The 12,722-nt window shown below is 51.1% G+C and overlaps 1 protein-coding gene across 2 annotated transcripts in view; it reads left to right on the top strand.

Annotated features, from left to right (window-relative positions):
• The window catches only part of IGSF21 (immunoglobin superfamily member 21), a gene marked incomplete at both ends in the record, with an annotated part of 212,493 nt that overhangs the window by 131,351 nt on the left and 68,420 nt on the right, over positions 1-12,722 (top strand). For both annotated transcript variants that reach the window (XM_080920972.1, XM_080920971.1), the window contains one exon: positions 8,216-8,337. In XM_080920972.1, the coding sequence (XP_080777098.1) occupies positions 8,216-8,337 (122 nt within the window). The remainder of the gene's footprint in view (positions 1-8,215; positions 8,338-12,722) is intronic.

Raw genomic sequence — 12,722 nt, 5'->3', positions numbered from 1 at the left:
GAAGAGTGGTCCAGGGTTGCCGTGGCAATGAGACCACGAGAAGCCCTGCCCTCCCAAACTGAGAGGGCCATAAGTGGCTTCAATCCACATCCTTTCCCAAGCATCTTTGCCCAGGTTTCCCTCTCTTAAAACACCTGTCCCTTTCTTAGCTCTGGTCCTGACCCCAGCCACCTCCCTGGGGCGTTTCCAACCGAATCTTCAGAGTCAGACTCATTCAAAACTCCACCTCACAGCCTGAGTGGCTCACATTTCTTTTCTGGCTGCAGTTTTATTTCCATGGAGTTGGAGTATTCGCCCCATGCTTGACTTTATTGCAGAATTTGAATGCACAGCTCCTGGCCACACCCCATCCACTCCACCTCCACCTCCAGTATATGCTAGCGTGCATGCAGGAATGCACAGTACCAGCTCCCCACTGCCGCCCTGCTGGAAGGATCAGGAAGTGCAAAGCTAGCTGGATGAGAAGCCAGTTCCTTATGTCTGCATCTGCTTGGCTAAAGCTGCCTCAGCACAAACCCAACCTCACAAGGAAGATGCTTATCTTAGGCGCACAAGAAACTCAGGTGGGCCCGACTCACTTTAGCTACCCTTTGATGAAGCTCAGTTCACACGATGTCATCTTGGGTCCCTGCCTAGCTCTCTTGGTTCAAGTACCAAGGATAGTAGGTAGCTAAGGACAGGAACCCTGGAGAATTTATTCCTTCCTTTGCTGAGCTATTTGCTTATTTAACACATGTCTTTGAGGACCTACTCTGTGCTTGACCCATGTCAGACATGCAGGGTTGAGTAGCATGGGGAAAAGACCTCTGGGTGACAGTTGTGTGGTAGAAGTTTCTAGAATCACTTTTCATTGTCTCCCACTGTGCTGTCTAGATCAGAATTGAAATTCGGGGCCCGGAGTAGCGATGTCCCTTCATGTTTCTGCCTATTTCTTACAGCGTTTAGGACGGGGTCTCATATAGCCCCAGCTTACCTTCAACTTGCTGTGTTGAGGATGACCTTGAACTTCTCATCCTCCTGCCTCGACCACCAGAGTCCTGGGAATATAGGTGTCCTGCCTGGGTTTTCTGCACGCTTACCGGACCCTCTACCCACTGAGGCTCTATGCTATGCTATCGTTGGTTCTGAGTGAAGGCCCAGCCTCCCTTTTTCACAGCCGGGGACCGAGTGGCCTTGCTGGGGGCTTGAACCTGTGCCTGGCTGATGTAAGCTCCCAGGGGCCAGCTGTTTCTCCACATCTAATCAGTTCATTAAAGTCTGCCTGGCAAACACTCCCCTTCGCCGCCCAGGACACGGAGACCTCAGCTGCTCCGTTTCCAGGAGAGCGAATTCCTTCCCCGCTGGAGAGGAGCGGGTAATGTAGGCAGGCAATTTAAACAGCACCGCAAACCCGCAGCCTCCACTCGCCTCCACTATTATACTTCCCGGCCGCAGCGGGATCGGCCCGTAAGTGGGATATCAAGTTTATTGCGGCCATTTCCAACCTGTAATTGGTTTTGTGGAACACAAAGAGAAAGGCTGGGGGGGTGTGATCCCCTCTTTTTTCTTCTTCATTTTTTTTCCCTTTCACGGATGGTGGTGGCATCTAGGGGTATCGGCGAGGAGGCTGACATGGAAGACTTATTTGTGTTTTCAAATTAAAACTTGGCTGGCTGACCAGTGGGCCTCCTGCTGCTAGCTGGACTGGACCTGGTGGCCGTGATTCTATGAGCCCACTTGTAAGTCCCCCGGCCTGGCCACAGCCAGATGGGGAAGGGGACTGGCACAGAGAGCGTGGTGGTGGGACATAATGAGCTGGGGTTAGCTAGGATGGCTACCTAGAGCCACACCTCTGAGCTATGCGAGGTATTCAGAGGCTACCAGGCCTTATCATCCTTGTGGAACATTTAGGGAAACTGAGGCCTAGATTGGAAACAGTACAGAGACAGTTTGTACATAATAGCTTGGGAAACTTATAGCAGCGTGGTAGGACATAGAGAAAATCACTATTTTTTTAAAGATTTATATATTTATATGAATACACTGACACTGTCTTCAGACACACCAGAAGAAGGCACCAGATCTCATTACAGATGGTTGTGAGCCACCATGTGGTTGCTGGGAATTGAACTCAGGACCTCTGGAAGAGCAGTCAGTGCTCTTAACCGACGAGCCATCTCTCCAGCCCGAAAATAGCTTTTAAAAAAAAGCACTTACTGTGTGTTAGCTGCCCAAAGCGCCTAATGTGTGCAGACTGCCCAACCAGGCCACAGGACAATGTGGCTCCACGGAAGCTGATTGTCGCTAACATATATTGACCATGTGTGAATCCGGGCCTGTGCTGAGAAGCAGTATTGAGCAGATGCTAAGAACTCAATGAACGTTGGCCATAGTTGGTCCCCTACCCAGAACGCTGCTCTCTATAATTTCAGTTACCCTTGTATGAGGGCTAATCTTTACCATCAGCGTAAAGGGTTTAGAATCATGGAATGCCTGCCAAAGATTTTTCTAGATAAGGCTGAGGTGAGAAGCTGCACTCTAAAAGCGGACAGCACCATGCCAGGGGTTTGGGGGCCCCTGATGAACAGGAAGTGAGCTGAGTACTGGCGTCCATCCCTCTCTGCTTCCTGAGTGAGGCTGCCACGTGATCAGCTGCCTGGCGCTCCTTGTCGCCCTGTCTTCCCCACCAAGACGGACTGAGAGAAAATGAGCCCTTCCTTCCCAACGGGGCTTCCTGAATTATCACAGCAAGTGGAATAAGCAACTGAGTCTGAAAACATTAAATAGGAGAATCATCCTTGGGGAAGGAAGAAGCCATGCACCCCAGTCCTTGGGTAGGGCTCGGCAACGTGTCTTGAAGCTGTCTGTCTGTCTGCCCACAGCCACTCTGAGCTATGGCAACATAAGGTGTCTCCGAACCCCTCTCCGGGTTCTTCTCAGAGCACCCTCGGCTACTGAGAGTCAGGTCTGTGCCCTGCATCCTTTTCTGAGTCGGCTCCCCAGCCGCTGGCCTTCTGCTACCTTTCCTGGGCTGTGCTGAATTTATTTCCAGACTTCGTGGTTTCATGGGAGCCTCACACTCTTTAGCGCCAGCCAAGAGGGCGGAGAAGAACAAGCCCCCTGCAAGCCACTCCCACAGGTCATCACAAGGATAAAGTTGTAAGCTGACGTGGCCCCATCCCAGGCTCTAGGTGGAAAGGGAGATCTGAGAGGTGAACCCATTGCTCAGGAGCCCAGAGTTAATGATGATATCATATACATGTGACAGAGTAGGAAGGGCTTCAGGCTTGCTTCACACCCAACGTCCTCCTAGACAGGAAGAACCAGCTTGGGTCTAAGCTGTCCCCACAGACCCAGCTGTGGCCATCCGTCTGTCACTGTGACAAAATGCCTGAGGATGCTTCAGTTTCGGGGAAGGAAGGGTTCGTTTAGCTGATGGTTGTGGTGGGGAGAGTATAATGACAGAGCAAAGTCCCTCAGCTCCTCAGCTGGTGGCAATCAGAGAGGGAGGGAGAGGAGAGGGAGGGGGAAGGGGAGGGGAAAGACTTACATATGGGCTGATACAACCTACAGCCCTTCCCCTTAGTTAATCCCCTGAGAACTTCTGACTATCACACACACACACACACACACACACACACACACACACACACACCCTCTTCAAGATTTTCCTGGTCACCTTCCCTCCTAAGGAACTCTCGGCACCTCCAGGAGCATTGTGGGTAGCTCTTGGGCACATGCCCGTCATTGAGAACTTGCTCTCTCCACTCCTGCCTCCCACATGGCAGTGGACTGAGCTCTGCGCTCACCAGATCCTGAATGGGACATGAAGGGTTGTAGCTGTGCCACAGTCTCCTCTAGCCTGAGGACTGAAACTGTGACCCTGCCATTCACCAACCCTTGCCCACCCTTACAGCCCAGCCTCACCTCAGGACCTCTGACCGGAAGAAGCATCCTAATATCCCTGAACGGTGTTCAAACATCTGTCCCTTTTCACCAGCTAACGGTCAAGATAAAACATGACCAGTCTGCAGGCTGCCCCAGAGAGAAAGCTGTGACGGAGACCCAGGGGTGACAGCACAGGCCTGGAATCCCGGTGGTTCAGTGGGCAGAGGCGTGACTCACACTCACAAGATGGAGGCCAGGCTGGGCTGCCCACAGCTAAAGACTGTCTCATAAAAAGGAAAAAAAAATGTAAATAAAAATAAAAAAGCAGGCTCGTCCTTGAGGCTCTCTTGCGCCGTGGCCTGCAGCAGGGATTTACAGCTCAGGTGATTTCTCCTCGCTTTATCTGGGGTGTGTAGGGAGGAGGAGGTAGACACATGGGGGCCAGTGTATTTTCACAGTTGTAAAACCATCAGTCCCTGCGAATAAATCTGAGGAGACAGTTTTACTGACAGATTTTTTTTTTCTTTCCTTTGTGTAATAAAAAAAAAAAAATGGAGTGAAATTTGAGATTGGGGCGTTGAGGGCTTGGAGTTTTTAAAGGAGATAAAAAGCTAGACCTGGGGCTGGAGAGGTGGCTCAGCAGTTAAGAGCACTGGCTACTCTTCCAGAGGTCCTGAGTTCAAGTCCCAGCAACCACATGGTGGCTCACAACCATCTGTAATGGGATCCGATGTCCTCCTCTGGTGTGTCTGAAGACAGTGACAGTGTACTCACACAAAATAAGTAAATTTTTTTTTTCAAAGCTATACGTGAAGGCAGACAAGGCTGGAACGGTGGGGAGGTGGGGGACACTGGGGAGCCTACTGTCTGTCTCCTGCTCCAGTTGTCATTCAAGATGGTGCCGGGGGCACTCAGGCAACCTCGCCCGTCTTACAGGGTAGGCGGGGAGTGCCAGGTCCCAGTGTAGGGCCTCAGCTGTGTCTTCAGTGGCAAAGTGTGTTGCTGACATTGAGCTGTTTTCCCGGGGCATGGGCGCAGCACACAGATGAGAGATGGAACATCTCCCAACCTTGACATGTACACAGGTACATGTGTAAGTGTGTATAGGCATGTATATGTGTAAGTGGGTTTAGAGGTACATGTTTATGTGTACCTATGTTTTTATGTAAGTGTGCAGGTGCACCCACTTATATAAAATACATTTGTAGGTGTGCCTGCTCATATATTTAGGTCTCTCTCTCTCTCTCTCTCTCTCTCTCTGTGTGTGTGTGTGTGTGTGTGTGTGTGTGTGTGTGTACATGTGGAGGTCAATAGTCCATATTTGTTTTTAAACTGGCACTTCCTCCTTAGGCTAAACTCTTGTCCAGAGAGGCACCCCATGCCCCTGTCTCTGCCTCCTCACTGCTGGGATTACAAACACCCAGTTTTTTCTTGTGCTTGGGGATTAAGCTGCCTCCTGACCTCCCTATCAGTGAGCAGCACTGTGTAGAGGAACGTTCTGAGGAGAGTCCTCTTCATCCAAAGGGACAGTTATAGTCCAGAACCCCATGGTGACACCCTCCTATGTTCAGAACATGCCTTGTCCTGTGGCAGAGAAACGGGTAAGAATTGTCTTCCGGGGACTGGAAAGGTCGCTCGGCAATTAAGATCACTTGTTACTCTTACAAAGGACCTGGATTTTGTTCCCAGCTCACAACCATCTGTAACTCCTATTCTAGGGGATCTAATGGCCCCTTCTGGCCTCCACAGGCATGTGCATGACACGCGGACATACAGTCAGACAAAACACTCATAGAATAAATAGAAACAAAATTCTCTCCCAGTTGAGGGTCCTGGTTGAAAAGTAGTTTGGTGTATCTGAGGGGTCAAAGCATCCCTGAAGGGTTGGGAAGAGGGGAGCTGGCTATAGTTGTATGTTTGTTCTGATTTGCAATTGGCCAAGCCGCTCAGCCCCTCCCACCCCAGACCCTGCATCGCGTGCCCTCGGTCAGTCCGTCTGCAGGGCATACACTGGGTTAAGACTCAGTCTCAGACGCTTGCTGCGGGCGTCCCACTTCCTGGGCAAGTGCTAATTCTCACAGGGGTCTCCTTATTCTTGGTTAGTCTGTTCTATGGGACAGGTAACAGTCGTGGCCTGTGCAAGTAGAAGCTGGCCGGGTTGCACCAAACCTGGGCGCAGATGAGCTCGGAGAGACCCGTCCTCCCAGTCGAGGGCCAGATGCCTGGGGAAGCCACTCTCAGCAGCTCCCCATCCCTGACCACCTCCCTGGCGGCACCCCCCTCCCCTGCTTCCACCCGAGGAGCCGCAGGGAGTTAATTCCACTTCTCCAGGCCCAGGCATGAGGCCTCCCGTCGCAGGCTGTTAGCGCGGAGCCCAGCTGAGCGGCGAGAGGCTGCAAGCTCGCGGTCGGTAATAGAGTTGCTGAGACAAGCGGAAAACTGCAGCCTAGTAAACAGATAAATAATTGAAACAGTGACAACATATACCTTGCTGCTTTGTGGAGTAACGCTTTCATTAGCGGGAGGCAGTGGGGACCAGGCGTGCGCGTCGGGCGGCCACTGCTGGGGAGCCCCCACACTTGGGTTCAACAGCTGCGAACAGCAGGACCCTGTGGCAGCCTGTACCCCAACACTGATTTTACTGCTACCTCCTGAGGCCCCCTCCATCCCACAGCATCCTCCACACACTGGGGTGGAATGGAGACCTTAAGGCCTCCTTCTGTCCCAAGGGTGGCTACAGAAAAACAAAAGCCCGTGTCCCATGCTGATAGACCCCCTTCTAACCCACCTCTGGGTCTGGCTACCCCCACTGGACTTGCTTCAGGAAGTTTATAAGCAGAACCAGAATCTGACCCTGGATGGCTGGTGCCTGTGGGGGAAGGGCTTTGCTTTGTCCTTGGGTCTTCCCTCTTGCTCCAGGCACTCTGAACAGAGTCACTTTCACCGAAGCAGCTGAGCTGACCCCTCTTGCTCTCTTAGAGCCTGGGCTCTCAGTACCTCTCTGTCTGGACAGCCATGCGCTGCTGGGCTGACTCCTGCACCTCCGGCAAAAGCAGCCTAAGTACTGCCCTTGTGGGAACTCCCTGCCCTCGGAGAGTGGGTTTCCCTCTCCTCTGAGTTGCCATGACATTCTGGGCCTAACCTGTCAGGATGCCTTGGGCTTGTGAGATGGCTCAGCCACTGAACGTGCTTGTTGCTCAAGCCTGGCGACCTGAGTCTGATCCCTGGAACCCACAGGAAAGAGGTGAGAGGTGGCTCTACATAGTTGTCCTCTGACCTCCACAGACTCCCCTCACACATCATGCGTGCATATGTAATAATAATAATAATAATAATAATAATAACAATAATAATAATAATAATAATAATGGCAGAAATGTCTGCATTACAGCTTAGTTGTTTTTTCCTGAGTTCTTTGCCCACTGATGACCCTCCCCCCCCCATTAGCTAGCCTGCTCCCTCTTCTTCTTTCTCTCTACTATAGCTCACTCTACACAGCTCATTCTGGTCCTACCCACAATTCCCGAGGCCCTGCTCGTCATGCCTGCACAGCAGCACCATCATGGGGCATCTCCTGGTGCGTGGAAAGATGCAGAGAGGAGAGGCTGCTAGCCCTGCCCCCTCATATCTGCAGGGCCTCAGGGAATTGTGGGTAAGTGCTCCAAGAATTGAAAGTCCACTGTTTCCCTGCTGGGAAGAGGTTGCTCTGGTGGCTGGCACTGGTGGGAGGGAGCCAGGGTCACTCACAGGCTGGCAAAGCTGTTGACACACTACATCCAGGGCTCCACAGTGCACAAAGCTTTGACAAGAGGCTGGAGAAGGAAGAATGGGGCAGAAAAGCTCAGTGGTGGGTGATCTTGGCCTCCTGGGGCCAAAGGCTGTCATTCCTTCTATTTGTTTGCTTGTTTGTTTATATTTGTGTGTGTGTGTTTGTGCATGTGCACACGCTCATATGTACATGCCACAGTGCCTGTGGAGGGAGGTCAGAGAACAACTTGCAGGAGTCAGCTCTCTTCTGCCATGTATGACATCCAAATCGAACTCAAATCCTCAGGCTTTGGCTGCAAGCTCCGTCACCTGCTGAGCCATCTCTCCCACCCCATGGTTCTTTTTCAAATTCCTAAGCTGTCCTTTGGTGCTTAGAGTCAAGAGCAGGGAGGCCTTACAAAGGCTCTCAGGATGTAAAGGAGGGGCGGCCACTGAGCATCAGTGGCATCTGCAGCATCTTCAGCAGGAAAGGGTAGAGAGGGAGGGACCAAGGTCGGGGACAGGCCAAAGGCAACTTCTGAGGACAGCCGTGGCCAGGGCAGGCTGGGCACTCACCTGTGGCTCCTCTGCTCTTTGGCAGGTGACAGATGGCGGCACCATCAAGCAGAAGATCTTCACCTTTGATGCCATGTTCTCCACCAACTACTCCCACATGGAGAATTACCGCAAGAGGGAGGATCTTGTGTACCAGTCCACTGTGAGGTAAGGCCGCCTGAGCCGATGGCAGGCATGTGAGCAGGAAGAGGAAGGGGTGGGGCCTGGGCTGTGCTTTTCCAGCCCCTAGATACTCTTAATGTTCCCAAGTGTGGGTCTTGACCCTTCCATAAGGTTCACAAGCCAGATATCCTGCATAGCAGACACTTTTGTTACAATTAGTAACAGTAACAGGATTCCGGTTATGAAGTAGCAACAATGTAACTATACGGTTGGGGGTCACCACAGCGTGAGAAGCTGTGTTAAAAGGTTTCTCTGAGGGGATGTACCTGCCTCCAGGAGCTGGGGCTCTCTGCAGAAGTGGAGCCAAGCTCTGGAGGGAAGAGGCAGGGAAAGGTGAGGCCACAGCTCCTCCTAGAATTCTGCACCATAGACATCACAAACCCCAGGTGAGGAGCTGAGGTCCAGAGAGAGGTGGAGCCGTACCTACACGTCACACAGCCTGGAATGGCAGACTTGAGAGACTGCACCTCTGCCCAGCCTGGGAACATATTTTATTGTCCTCCAAGATCTCCAAGGTCCCAAAGGTCCCAAGTGCAGGACTTTCAGGTTAGGATAGAGCAGGGTGAGCAAAGGCAGCAGAATCAAGACAATTTAGCCTCATGCCAGCGCCCCACACATTCCCCAGAAACTTCCACTGCGTTTTATTTCTCTGACCCTTTATGCATGCTAGTCTCTCTCCTCACAGAGGGCCCTCACCTTGTGTCACCTGGTAAGCTCCTCTTCAGCCTTCAGAACCCCACTAAGGCAGGGCCAGCATGTCAGTAGGATGGATCTCCCTCATCCCTCACCCTCCTCCAGCAAAGAATCTTATGACCTCTATGGAGTAGCTTAGTGGTGCTAGGTGTGAACACACACATACACACACACAAACACATATGTACACACATATACCACACACAACACAAATGCATACACACACATAATAACATATACACACATACACACACAACATATACACACATATACACAACATATATACACACATACAAGACACATACAAACAACACATATACATATAAGACACACATACAAACAATATATACACACATATACACATACACACATACAAGACACATATATACACACATATATACACATACACCTCACATAACACAAATACATACACACATAATAATATATACACACATACACACATATACACAACATATATACACACATACAAGACACATACACACAACACATATACATACATGACACACACATACACACAGCACATATACACACATATAAGACACATATAAACACACATATACACATACATACAACACATACATACAAGACACACACATACACGCAACACATATACACATATACACACACAATACACACATATATATGTACACACAACACATATACATACATACAAGACACATACATATATACATACACATAATACATATACATACATATACACATATATACACATACACCACACACATATACACACATACACACATATACACATTCACCACATACACCACACACCACACACACAGTGCTCTTTCATACTCCCAGTCACTGAGCTAGGACCTCAATCCCAGCTTTTTTTTCCCTGAGCACCTAAGACAATGGGGGCGCCCAGGGCTCTCCGCCCTCCCCCTTTCTTTTTCTGAAAAGGAACTCGAGCCAAGGATAAATCAGTAGCCATCAAGATGAGAGCGGAGATAAAAAGCATTTTGGAGAGGAAAATAAGCAATGCCCAGGGAGCTGCAGAGTCCTTAGGCAGGGGACTTCCTGGCTTATAGCCAGGCTTCCTGAAACCCATTCTCCACTGGGAACCCAGCAGCACCCAGCATCAACAAAACCCCACACCCCACCCTCACTCTGAGAAAGCCAGCAGGTGCCTGAAGACCAGGCTTCAAATCCCAGCACAGCTACTCCTTACCCAGTGACCTTGAGCCAGTCCCCCCACCCTCCGGAGAACAGACTGATTCACATTCCTGTAATTGTAGAATTTGGTAGAAATTGCTGCCCATTCCCCCCAAGTCTGGCTACTCTGCTTAGTTGACAGGCGACCCGGGGTCAGAATTTCTGGGTCTCCAAACACAGTTCTGAGAGGAGCACGTTCACTCCTAAGCTTCAAGCAACCCTCTCTCACCACCACGAAACAAACCCCACCTTGCACCGGACCCCCCTAAATCCTCCATGTACACTTTGTTTTCTGTTTCTTTCTTCTTCACCACTAACCCCTCAAACTTGGAAAAGTAACATTACTTTTTACCCCCCCCCCCCATTTTCTGCGTTTTATTTTACAGAAGGGGTCAAAGTTCAGTAAGGCCAAGGGATGAGCAATCTAAGGGTCTCCCATTGGAATGACACGAACTTGATCAAACCCCAAACCACGTCTTCCTACACCTGTACCATGGCGCCATCTTTGTTTGGCAGTTAATAAAAATAAGGCCCAGAGAGGGTATAGGACTTTTCCAAAGTCACACAGCAGCATGGACTTAAAAACCAGTCCTAGGATTTATGGCCCAGGCTCCTTTTGTCGTCCCCCCTCCCCCGTGTTCATGCTGGGTTTCTACATCCTTCTTTCTGCGCTCTGAGACACCGGGGTATCCTGAGCAGAGGACACCCCAGGGAGCAGAGCCACCCTATATAGGGGAGAGTGAAAGAAGAGACCTGTGGAAGTGAGCAGTGTTGAGAACATCTTCCGGTGCCCAGCCGGTAAAGAAAGAGCGGCAGAGCCAGGCTGCAAGGCCCCATTAGGGCCTGCGGCAGGGCTCTGGGCTCCGCATTTACATATAAATGAAGATATTTACAAATTAATTCATCTCAGCCCAGAGTCCCAGCCCCACAGATGTTCGAGCTGCTTCCTCTTCAGCTGGGGAAGCAGGGTGAGAATGAGGCTGGGAATATTACCAGGAACCGGCAGAGAACAATTTTCTGGGGAGCCTCAAGGAGCCCCAGGGACTCCCTGTGCTTGTCCCCAGCTGGTGGGACTGTGACAGGCAAGAGCTGGTAGATGACAGGGTGCCTGCCTTCTGTGGGCACAGGTGTGCGTCCTTGTAATGCAGCCTGGGGCTGGTCGCTGGGCCTCAGAGGTTTCATCCTTTCAATGTGTGAGGGACTCGGGGTGGGCGGTGGAGGAGTCACTCCTTACACAGAAGGGAGTGGGCAGGGCTTTGACTAGAGTACTCTGTAACAGGGTAAAGCAAGGAGCTGTAAAAAGCTGAGCGTGTGTGCAAATGTGTGTGCGGGTGCGTGCGTGAGTGTGTGTGTGTGACTTGTGTGGGGCCACAGATGTATGCAGGCTGATACTTCCTCAATTGCTTTCTTTATGCTATACACTGAGCCCAGCTCTCTCACCTGAGCCGCAAGCCCAGCAACTTCTCTTGTCCAAGGGATAATTTGGCTCTGGGGATAGATTCTAGTCTTCACACTTAGGCAGTAGTTCCCCTGAGCCATCTCACCAGCCCCTGGAAGAAGTCTTTTTGTGTTTGGGATTTCCTGACACCCCGTGGCAAGAAGGACAAGGCCAGCTCTGGCCAATGTGTGGGTTTGGCCAGGTTTCCTTTGAGCCGTTTATCCAAGCAATTTCTAGTGTGCGGCCTCTGCTGTGCAAATCAAGGCCATGTAATTAAGGGTCTAGCAAATTGGAGCCACGCAAATAGAGGCACTCCTGATCAAGCGCGGGTCTCAGGCAATAAGGCCTGTAGGTGCCAGGGGTGTGGCAGAAAAGCAGGGCTCAGTCCAAGAAACAGGCAGAGCACGTGCAAAGGCTCCAAGGTGAGAAGGGCTGCCCTCAGGGGCGGGGCACAGCCAGGGCATGGGAAACAACAAAGTAGCAATTTACCCCCAGCACCCCAGAAGCCACCCAGGGCAGTGGCTGGCCATGACCTGCATTTGAAAGTTCACAATTGGTTACTGAGTAGAGAAAAGAAAGCAAAGTGGTCCCTGGAGGAGGCTGGGACCTGATAGCCGAGTCCCACAAACACCTGAGGGCACAAGTCCTTGAATCCACAGCACCACAGCACAGCATGAGTTGAGCACGCAGCCTTACCCTCCCAAGACAGGAATGCAGAAAGCAGGGTGGGGGTGGGGCATTGGCTGGTAGACATTGAAGGAAGTGACCATCCCCGTGGCTCTCTCTGACATGTTTTTGGTCTGGAGCGCATTCAGAGACCTACAGAAAGAATTAGATACCCTGGAGTCCCGACTTGGCCTAACCTCTGCGGGGTTTAAGGTTCGCCCTGGGATTAGTTCATCTTCTTCATCAGAGCACCCCAAAGTCTTTTTGACATGTAGAGAGGGACAGTAGGTAGTGGGGTCCCAGAAAGAGGCCAAGCAGAGCCCGAACAGATGTGTGGCTAAGCCAGAGCGGCTGAGAAGTTGCTCAGACACACGCC

Source organism: Micromys minutus (assembly GCF_963924665.1).
Source record: "Micromys minutus genome assembly, chromosome: 9".
Taxonomy (NCBI): domain Eukaryota; kingdom Metazoa; phylum Chordata; class Mammalia; order Rodentia; family Muridae; genus Micromys; species Micromys minutus.
Note: the sequence above shows the minus strand (reverse complement) of the source record. Positions and strands in the feature narration are given on the sequence as shown.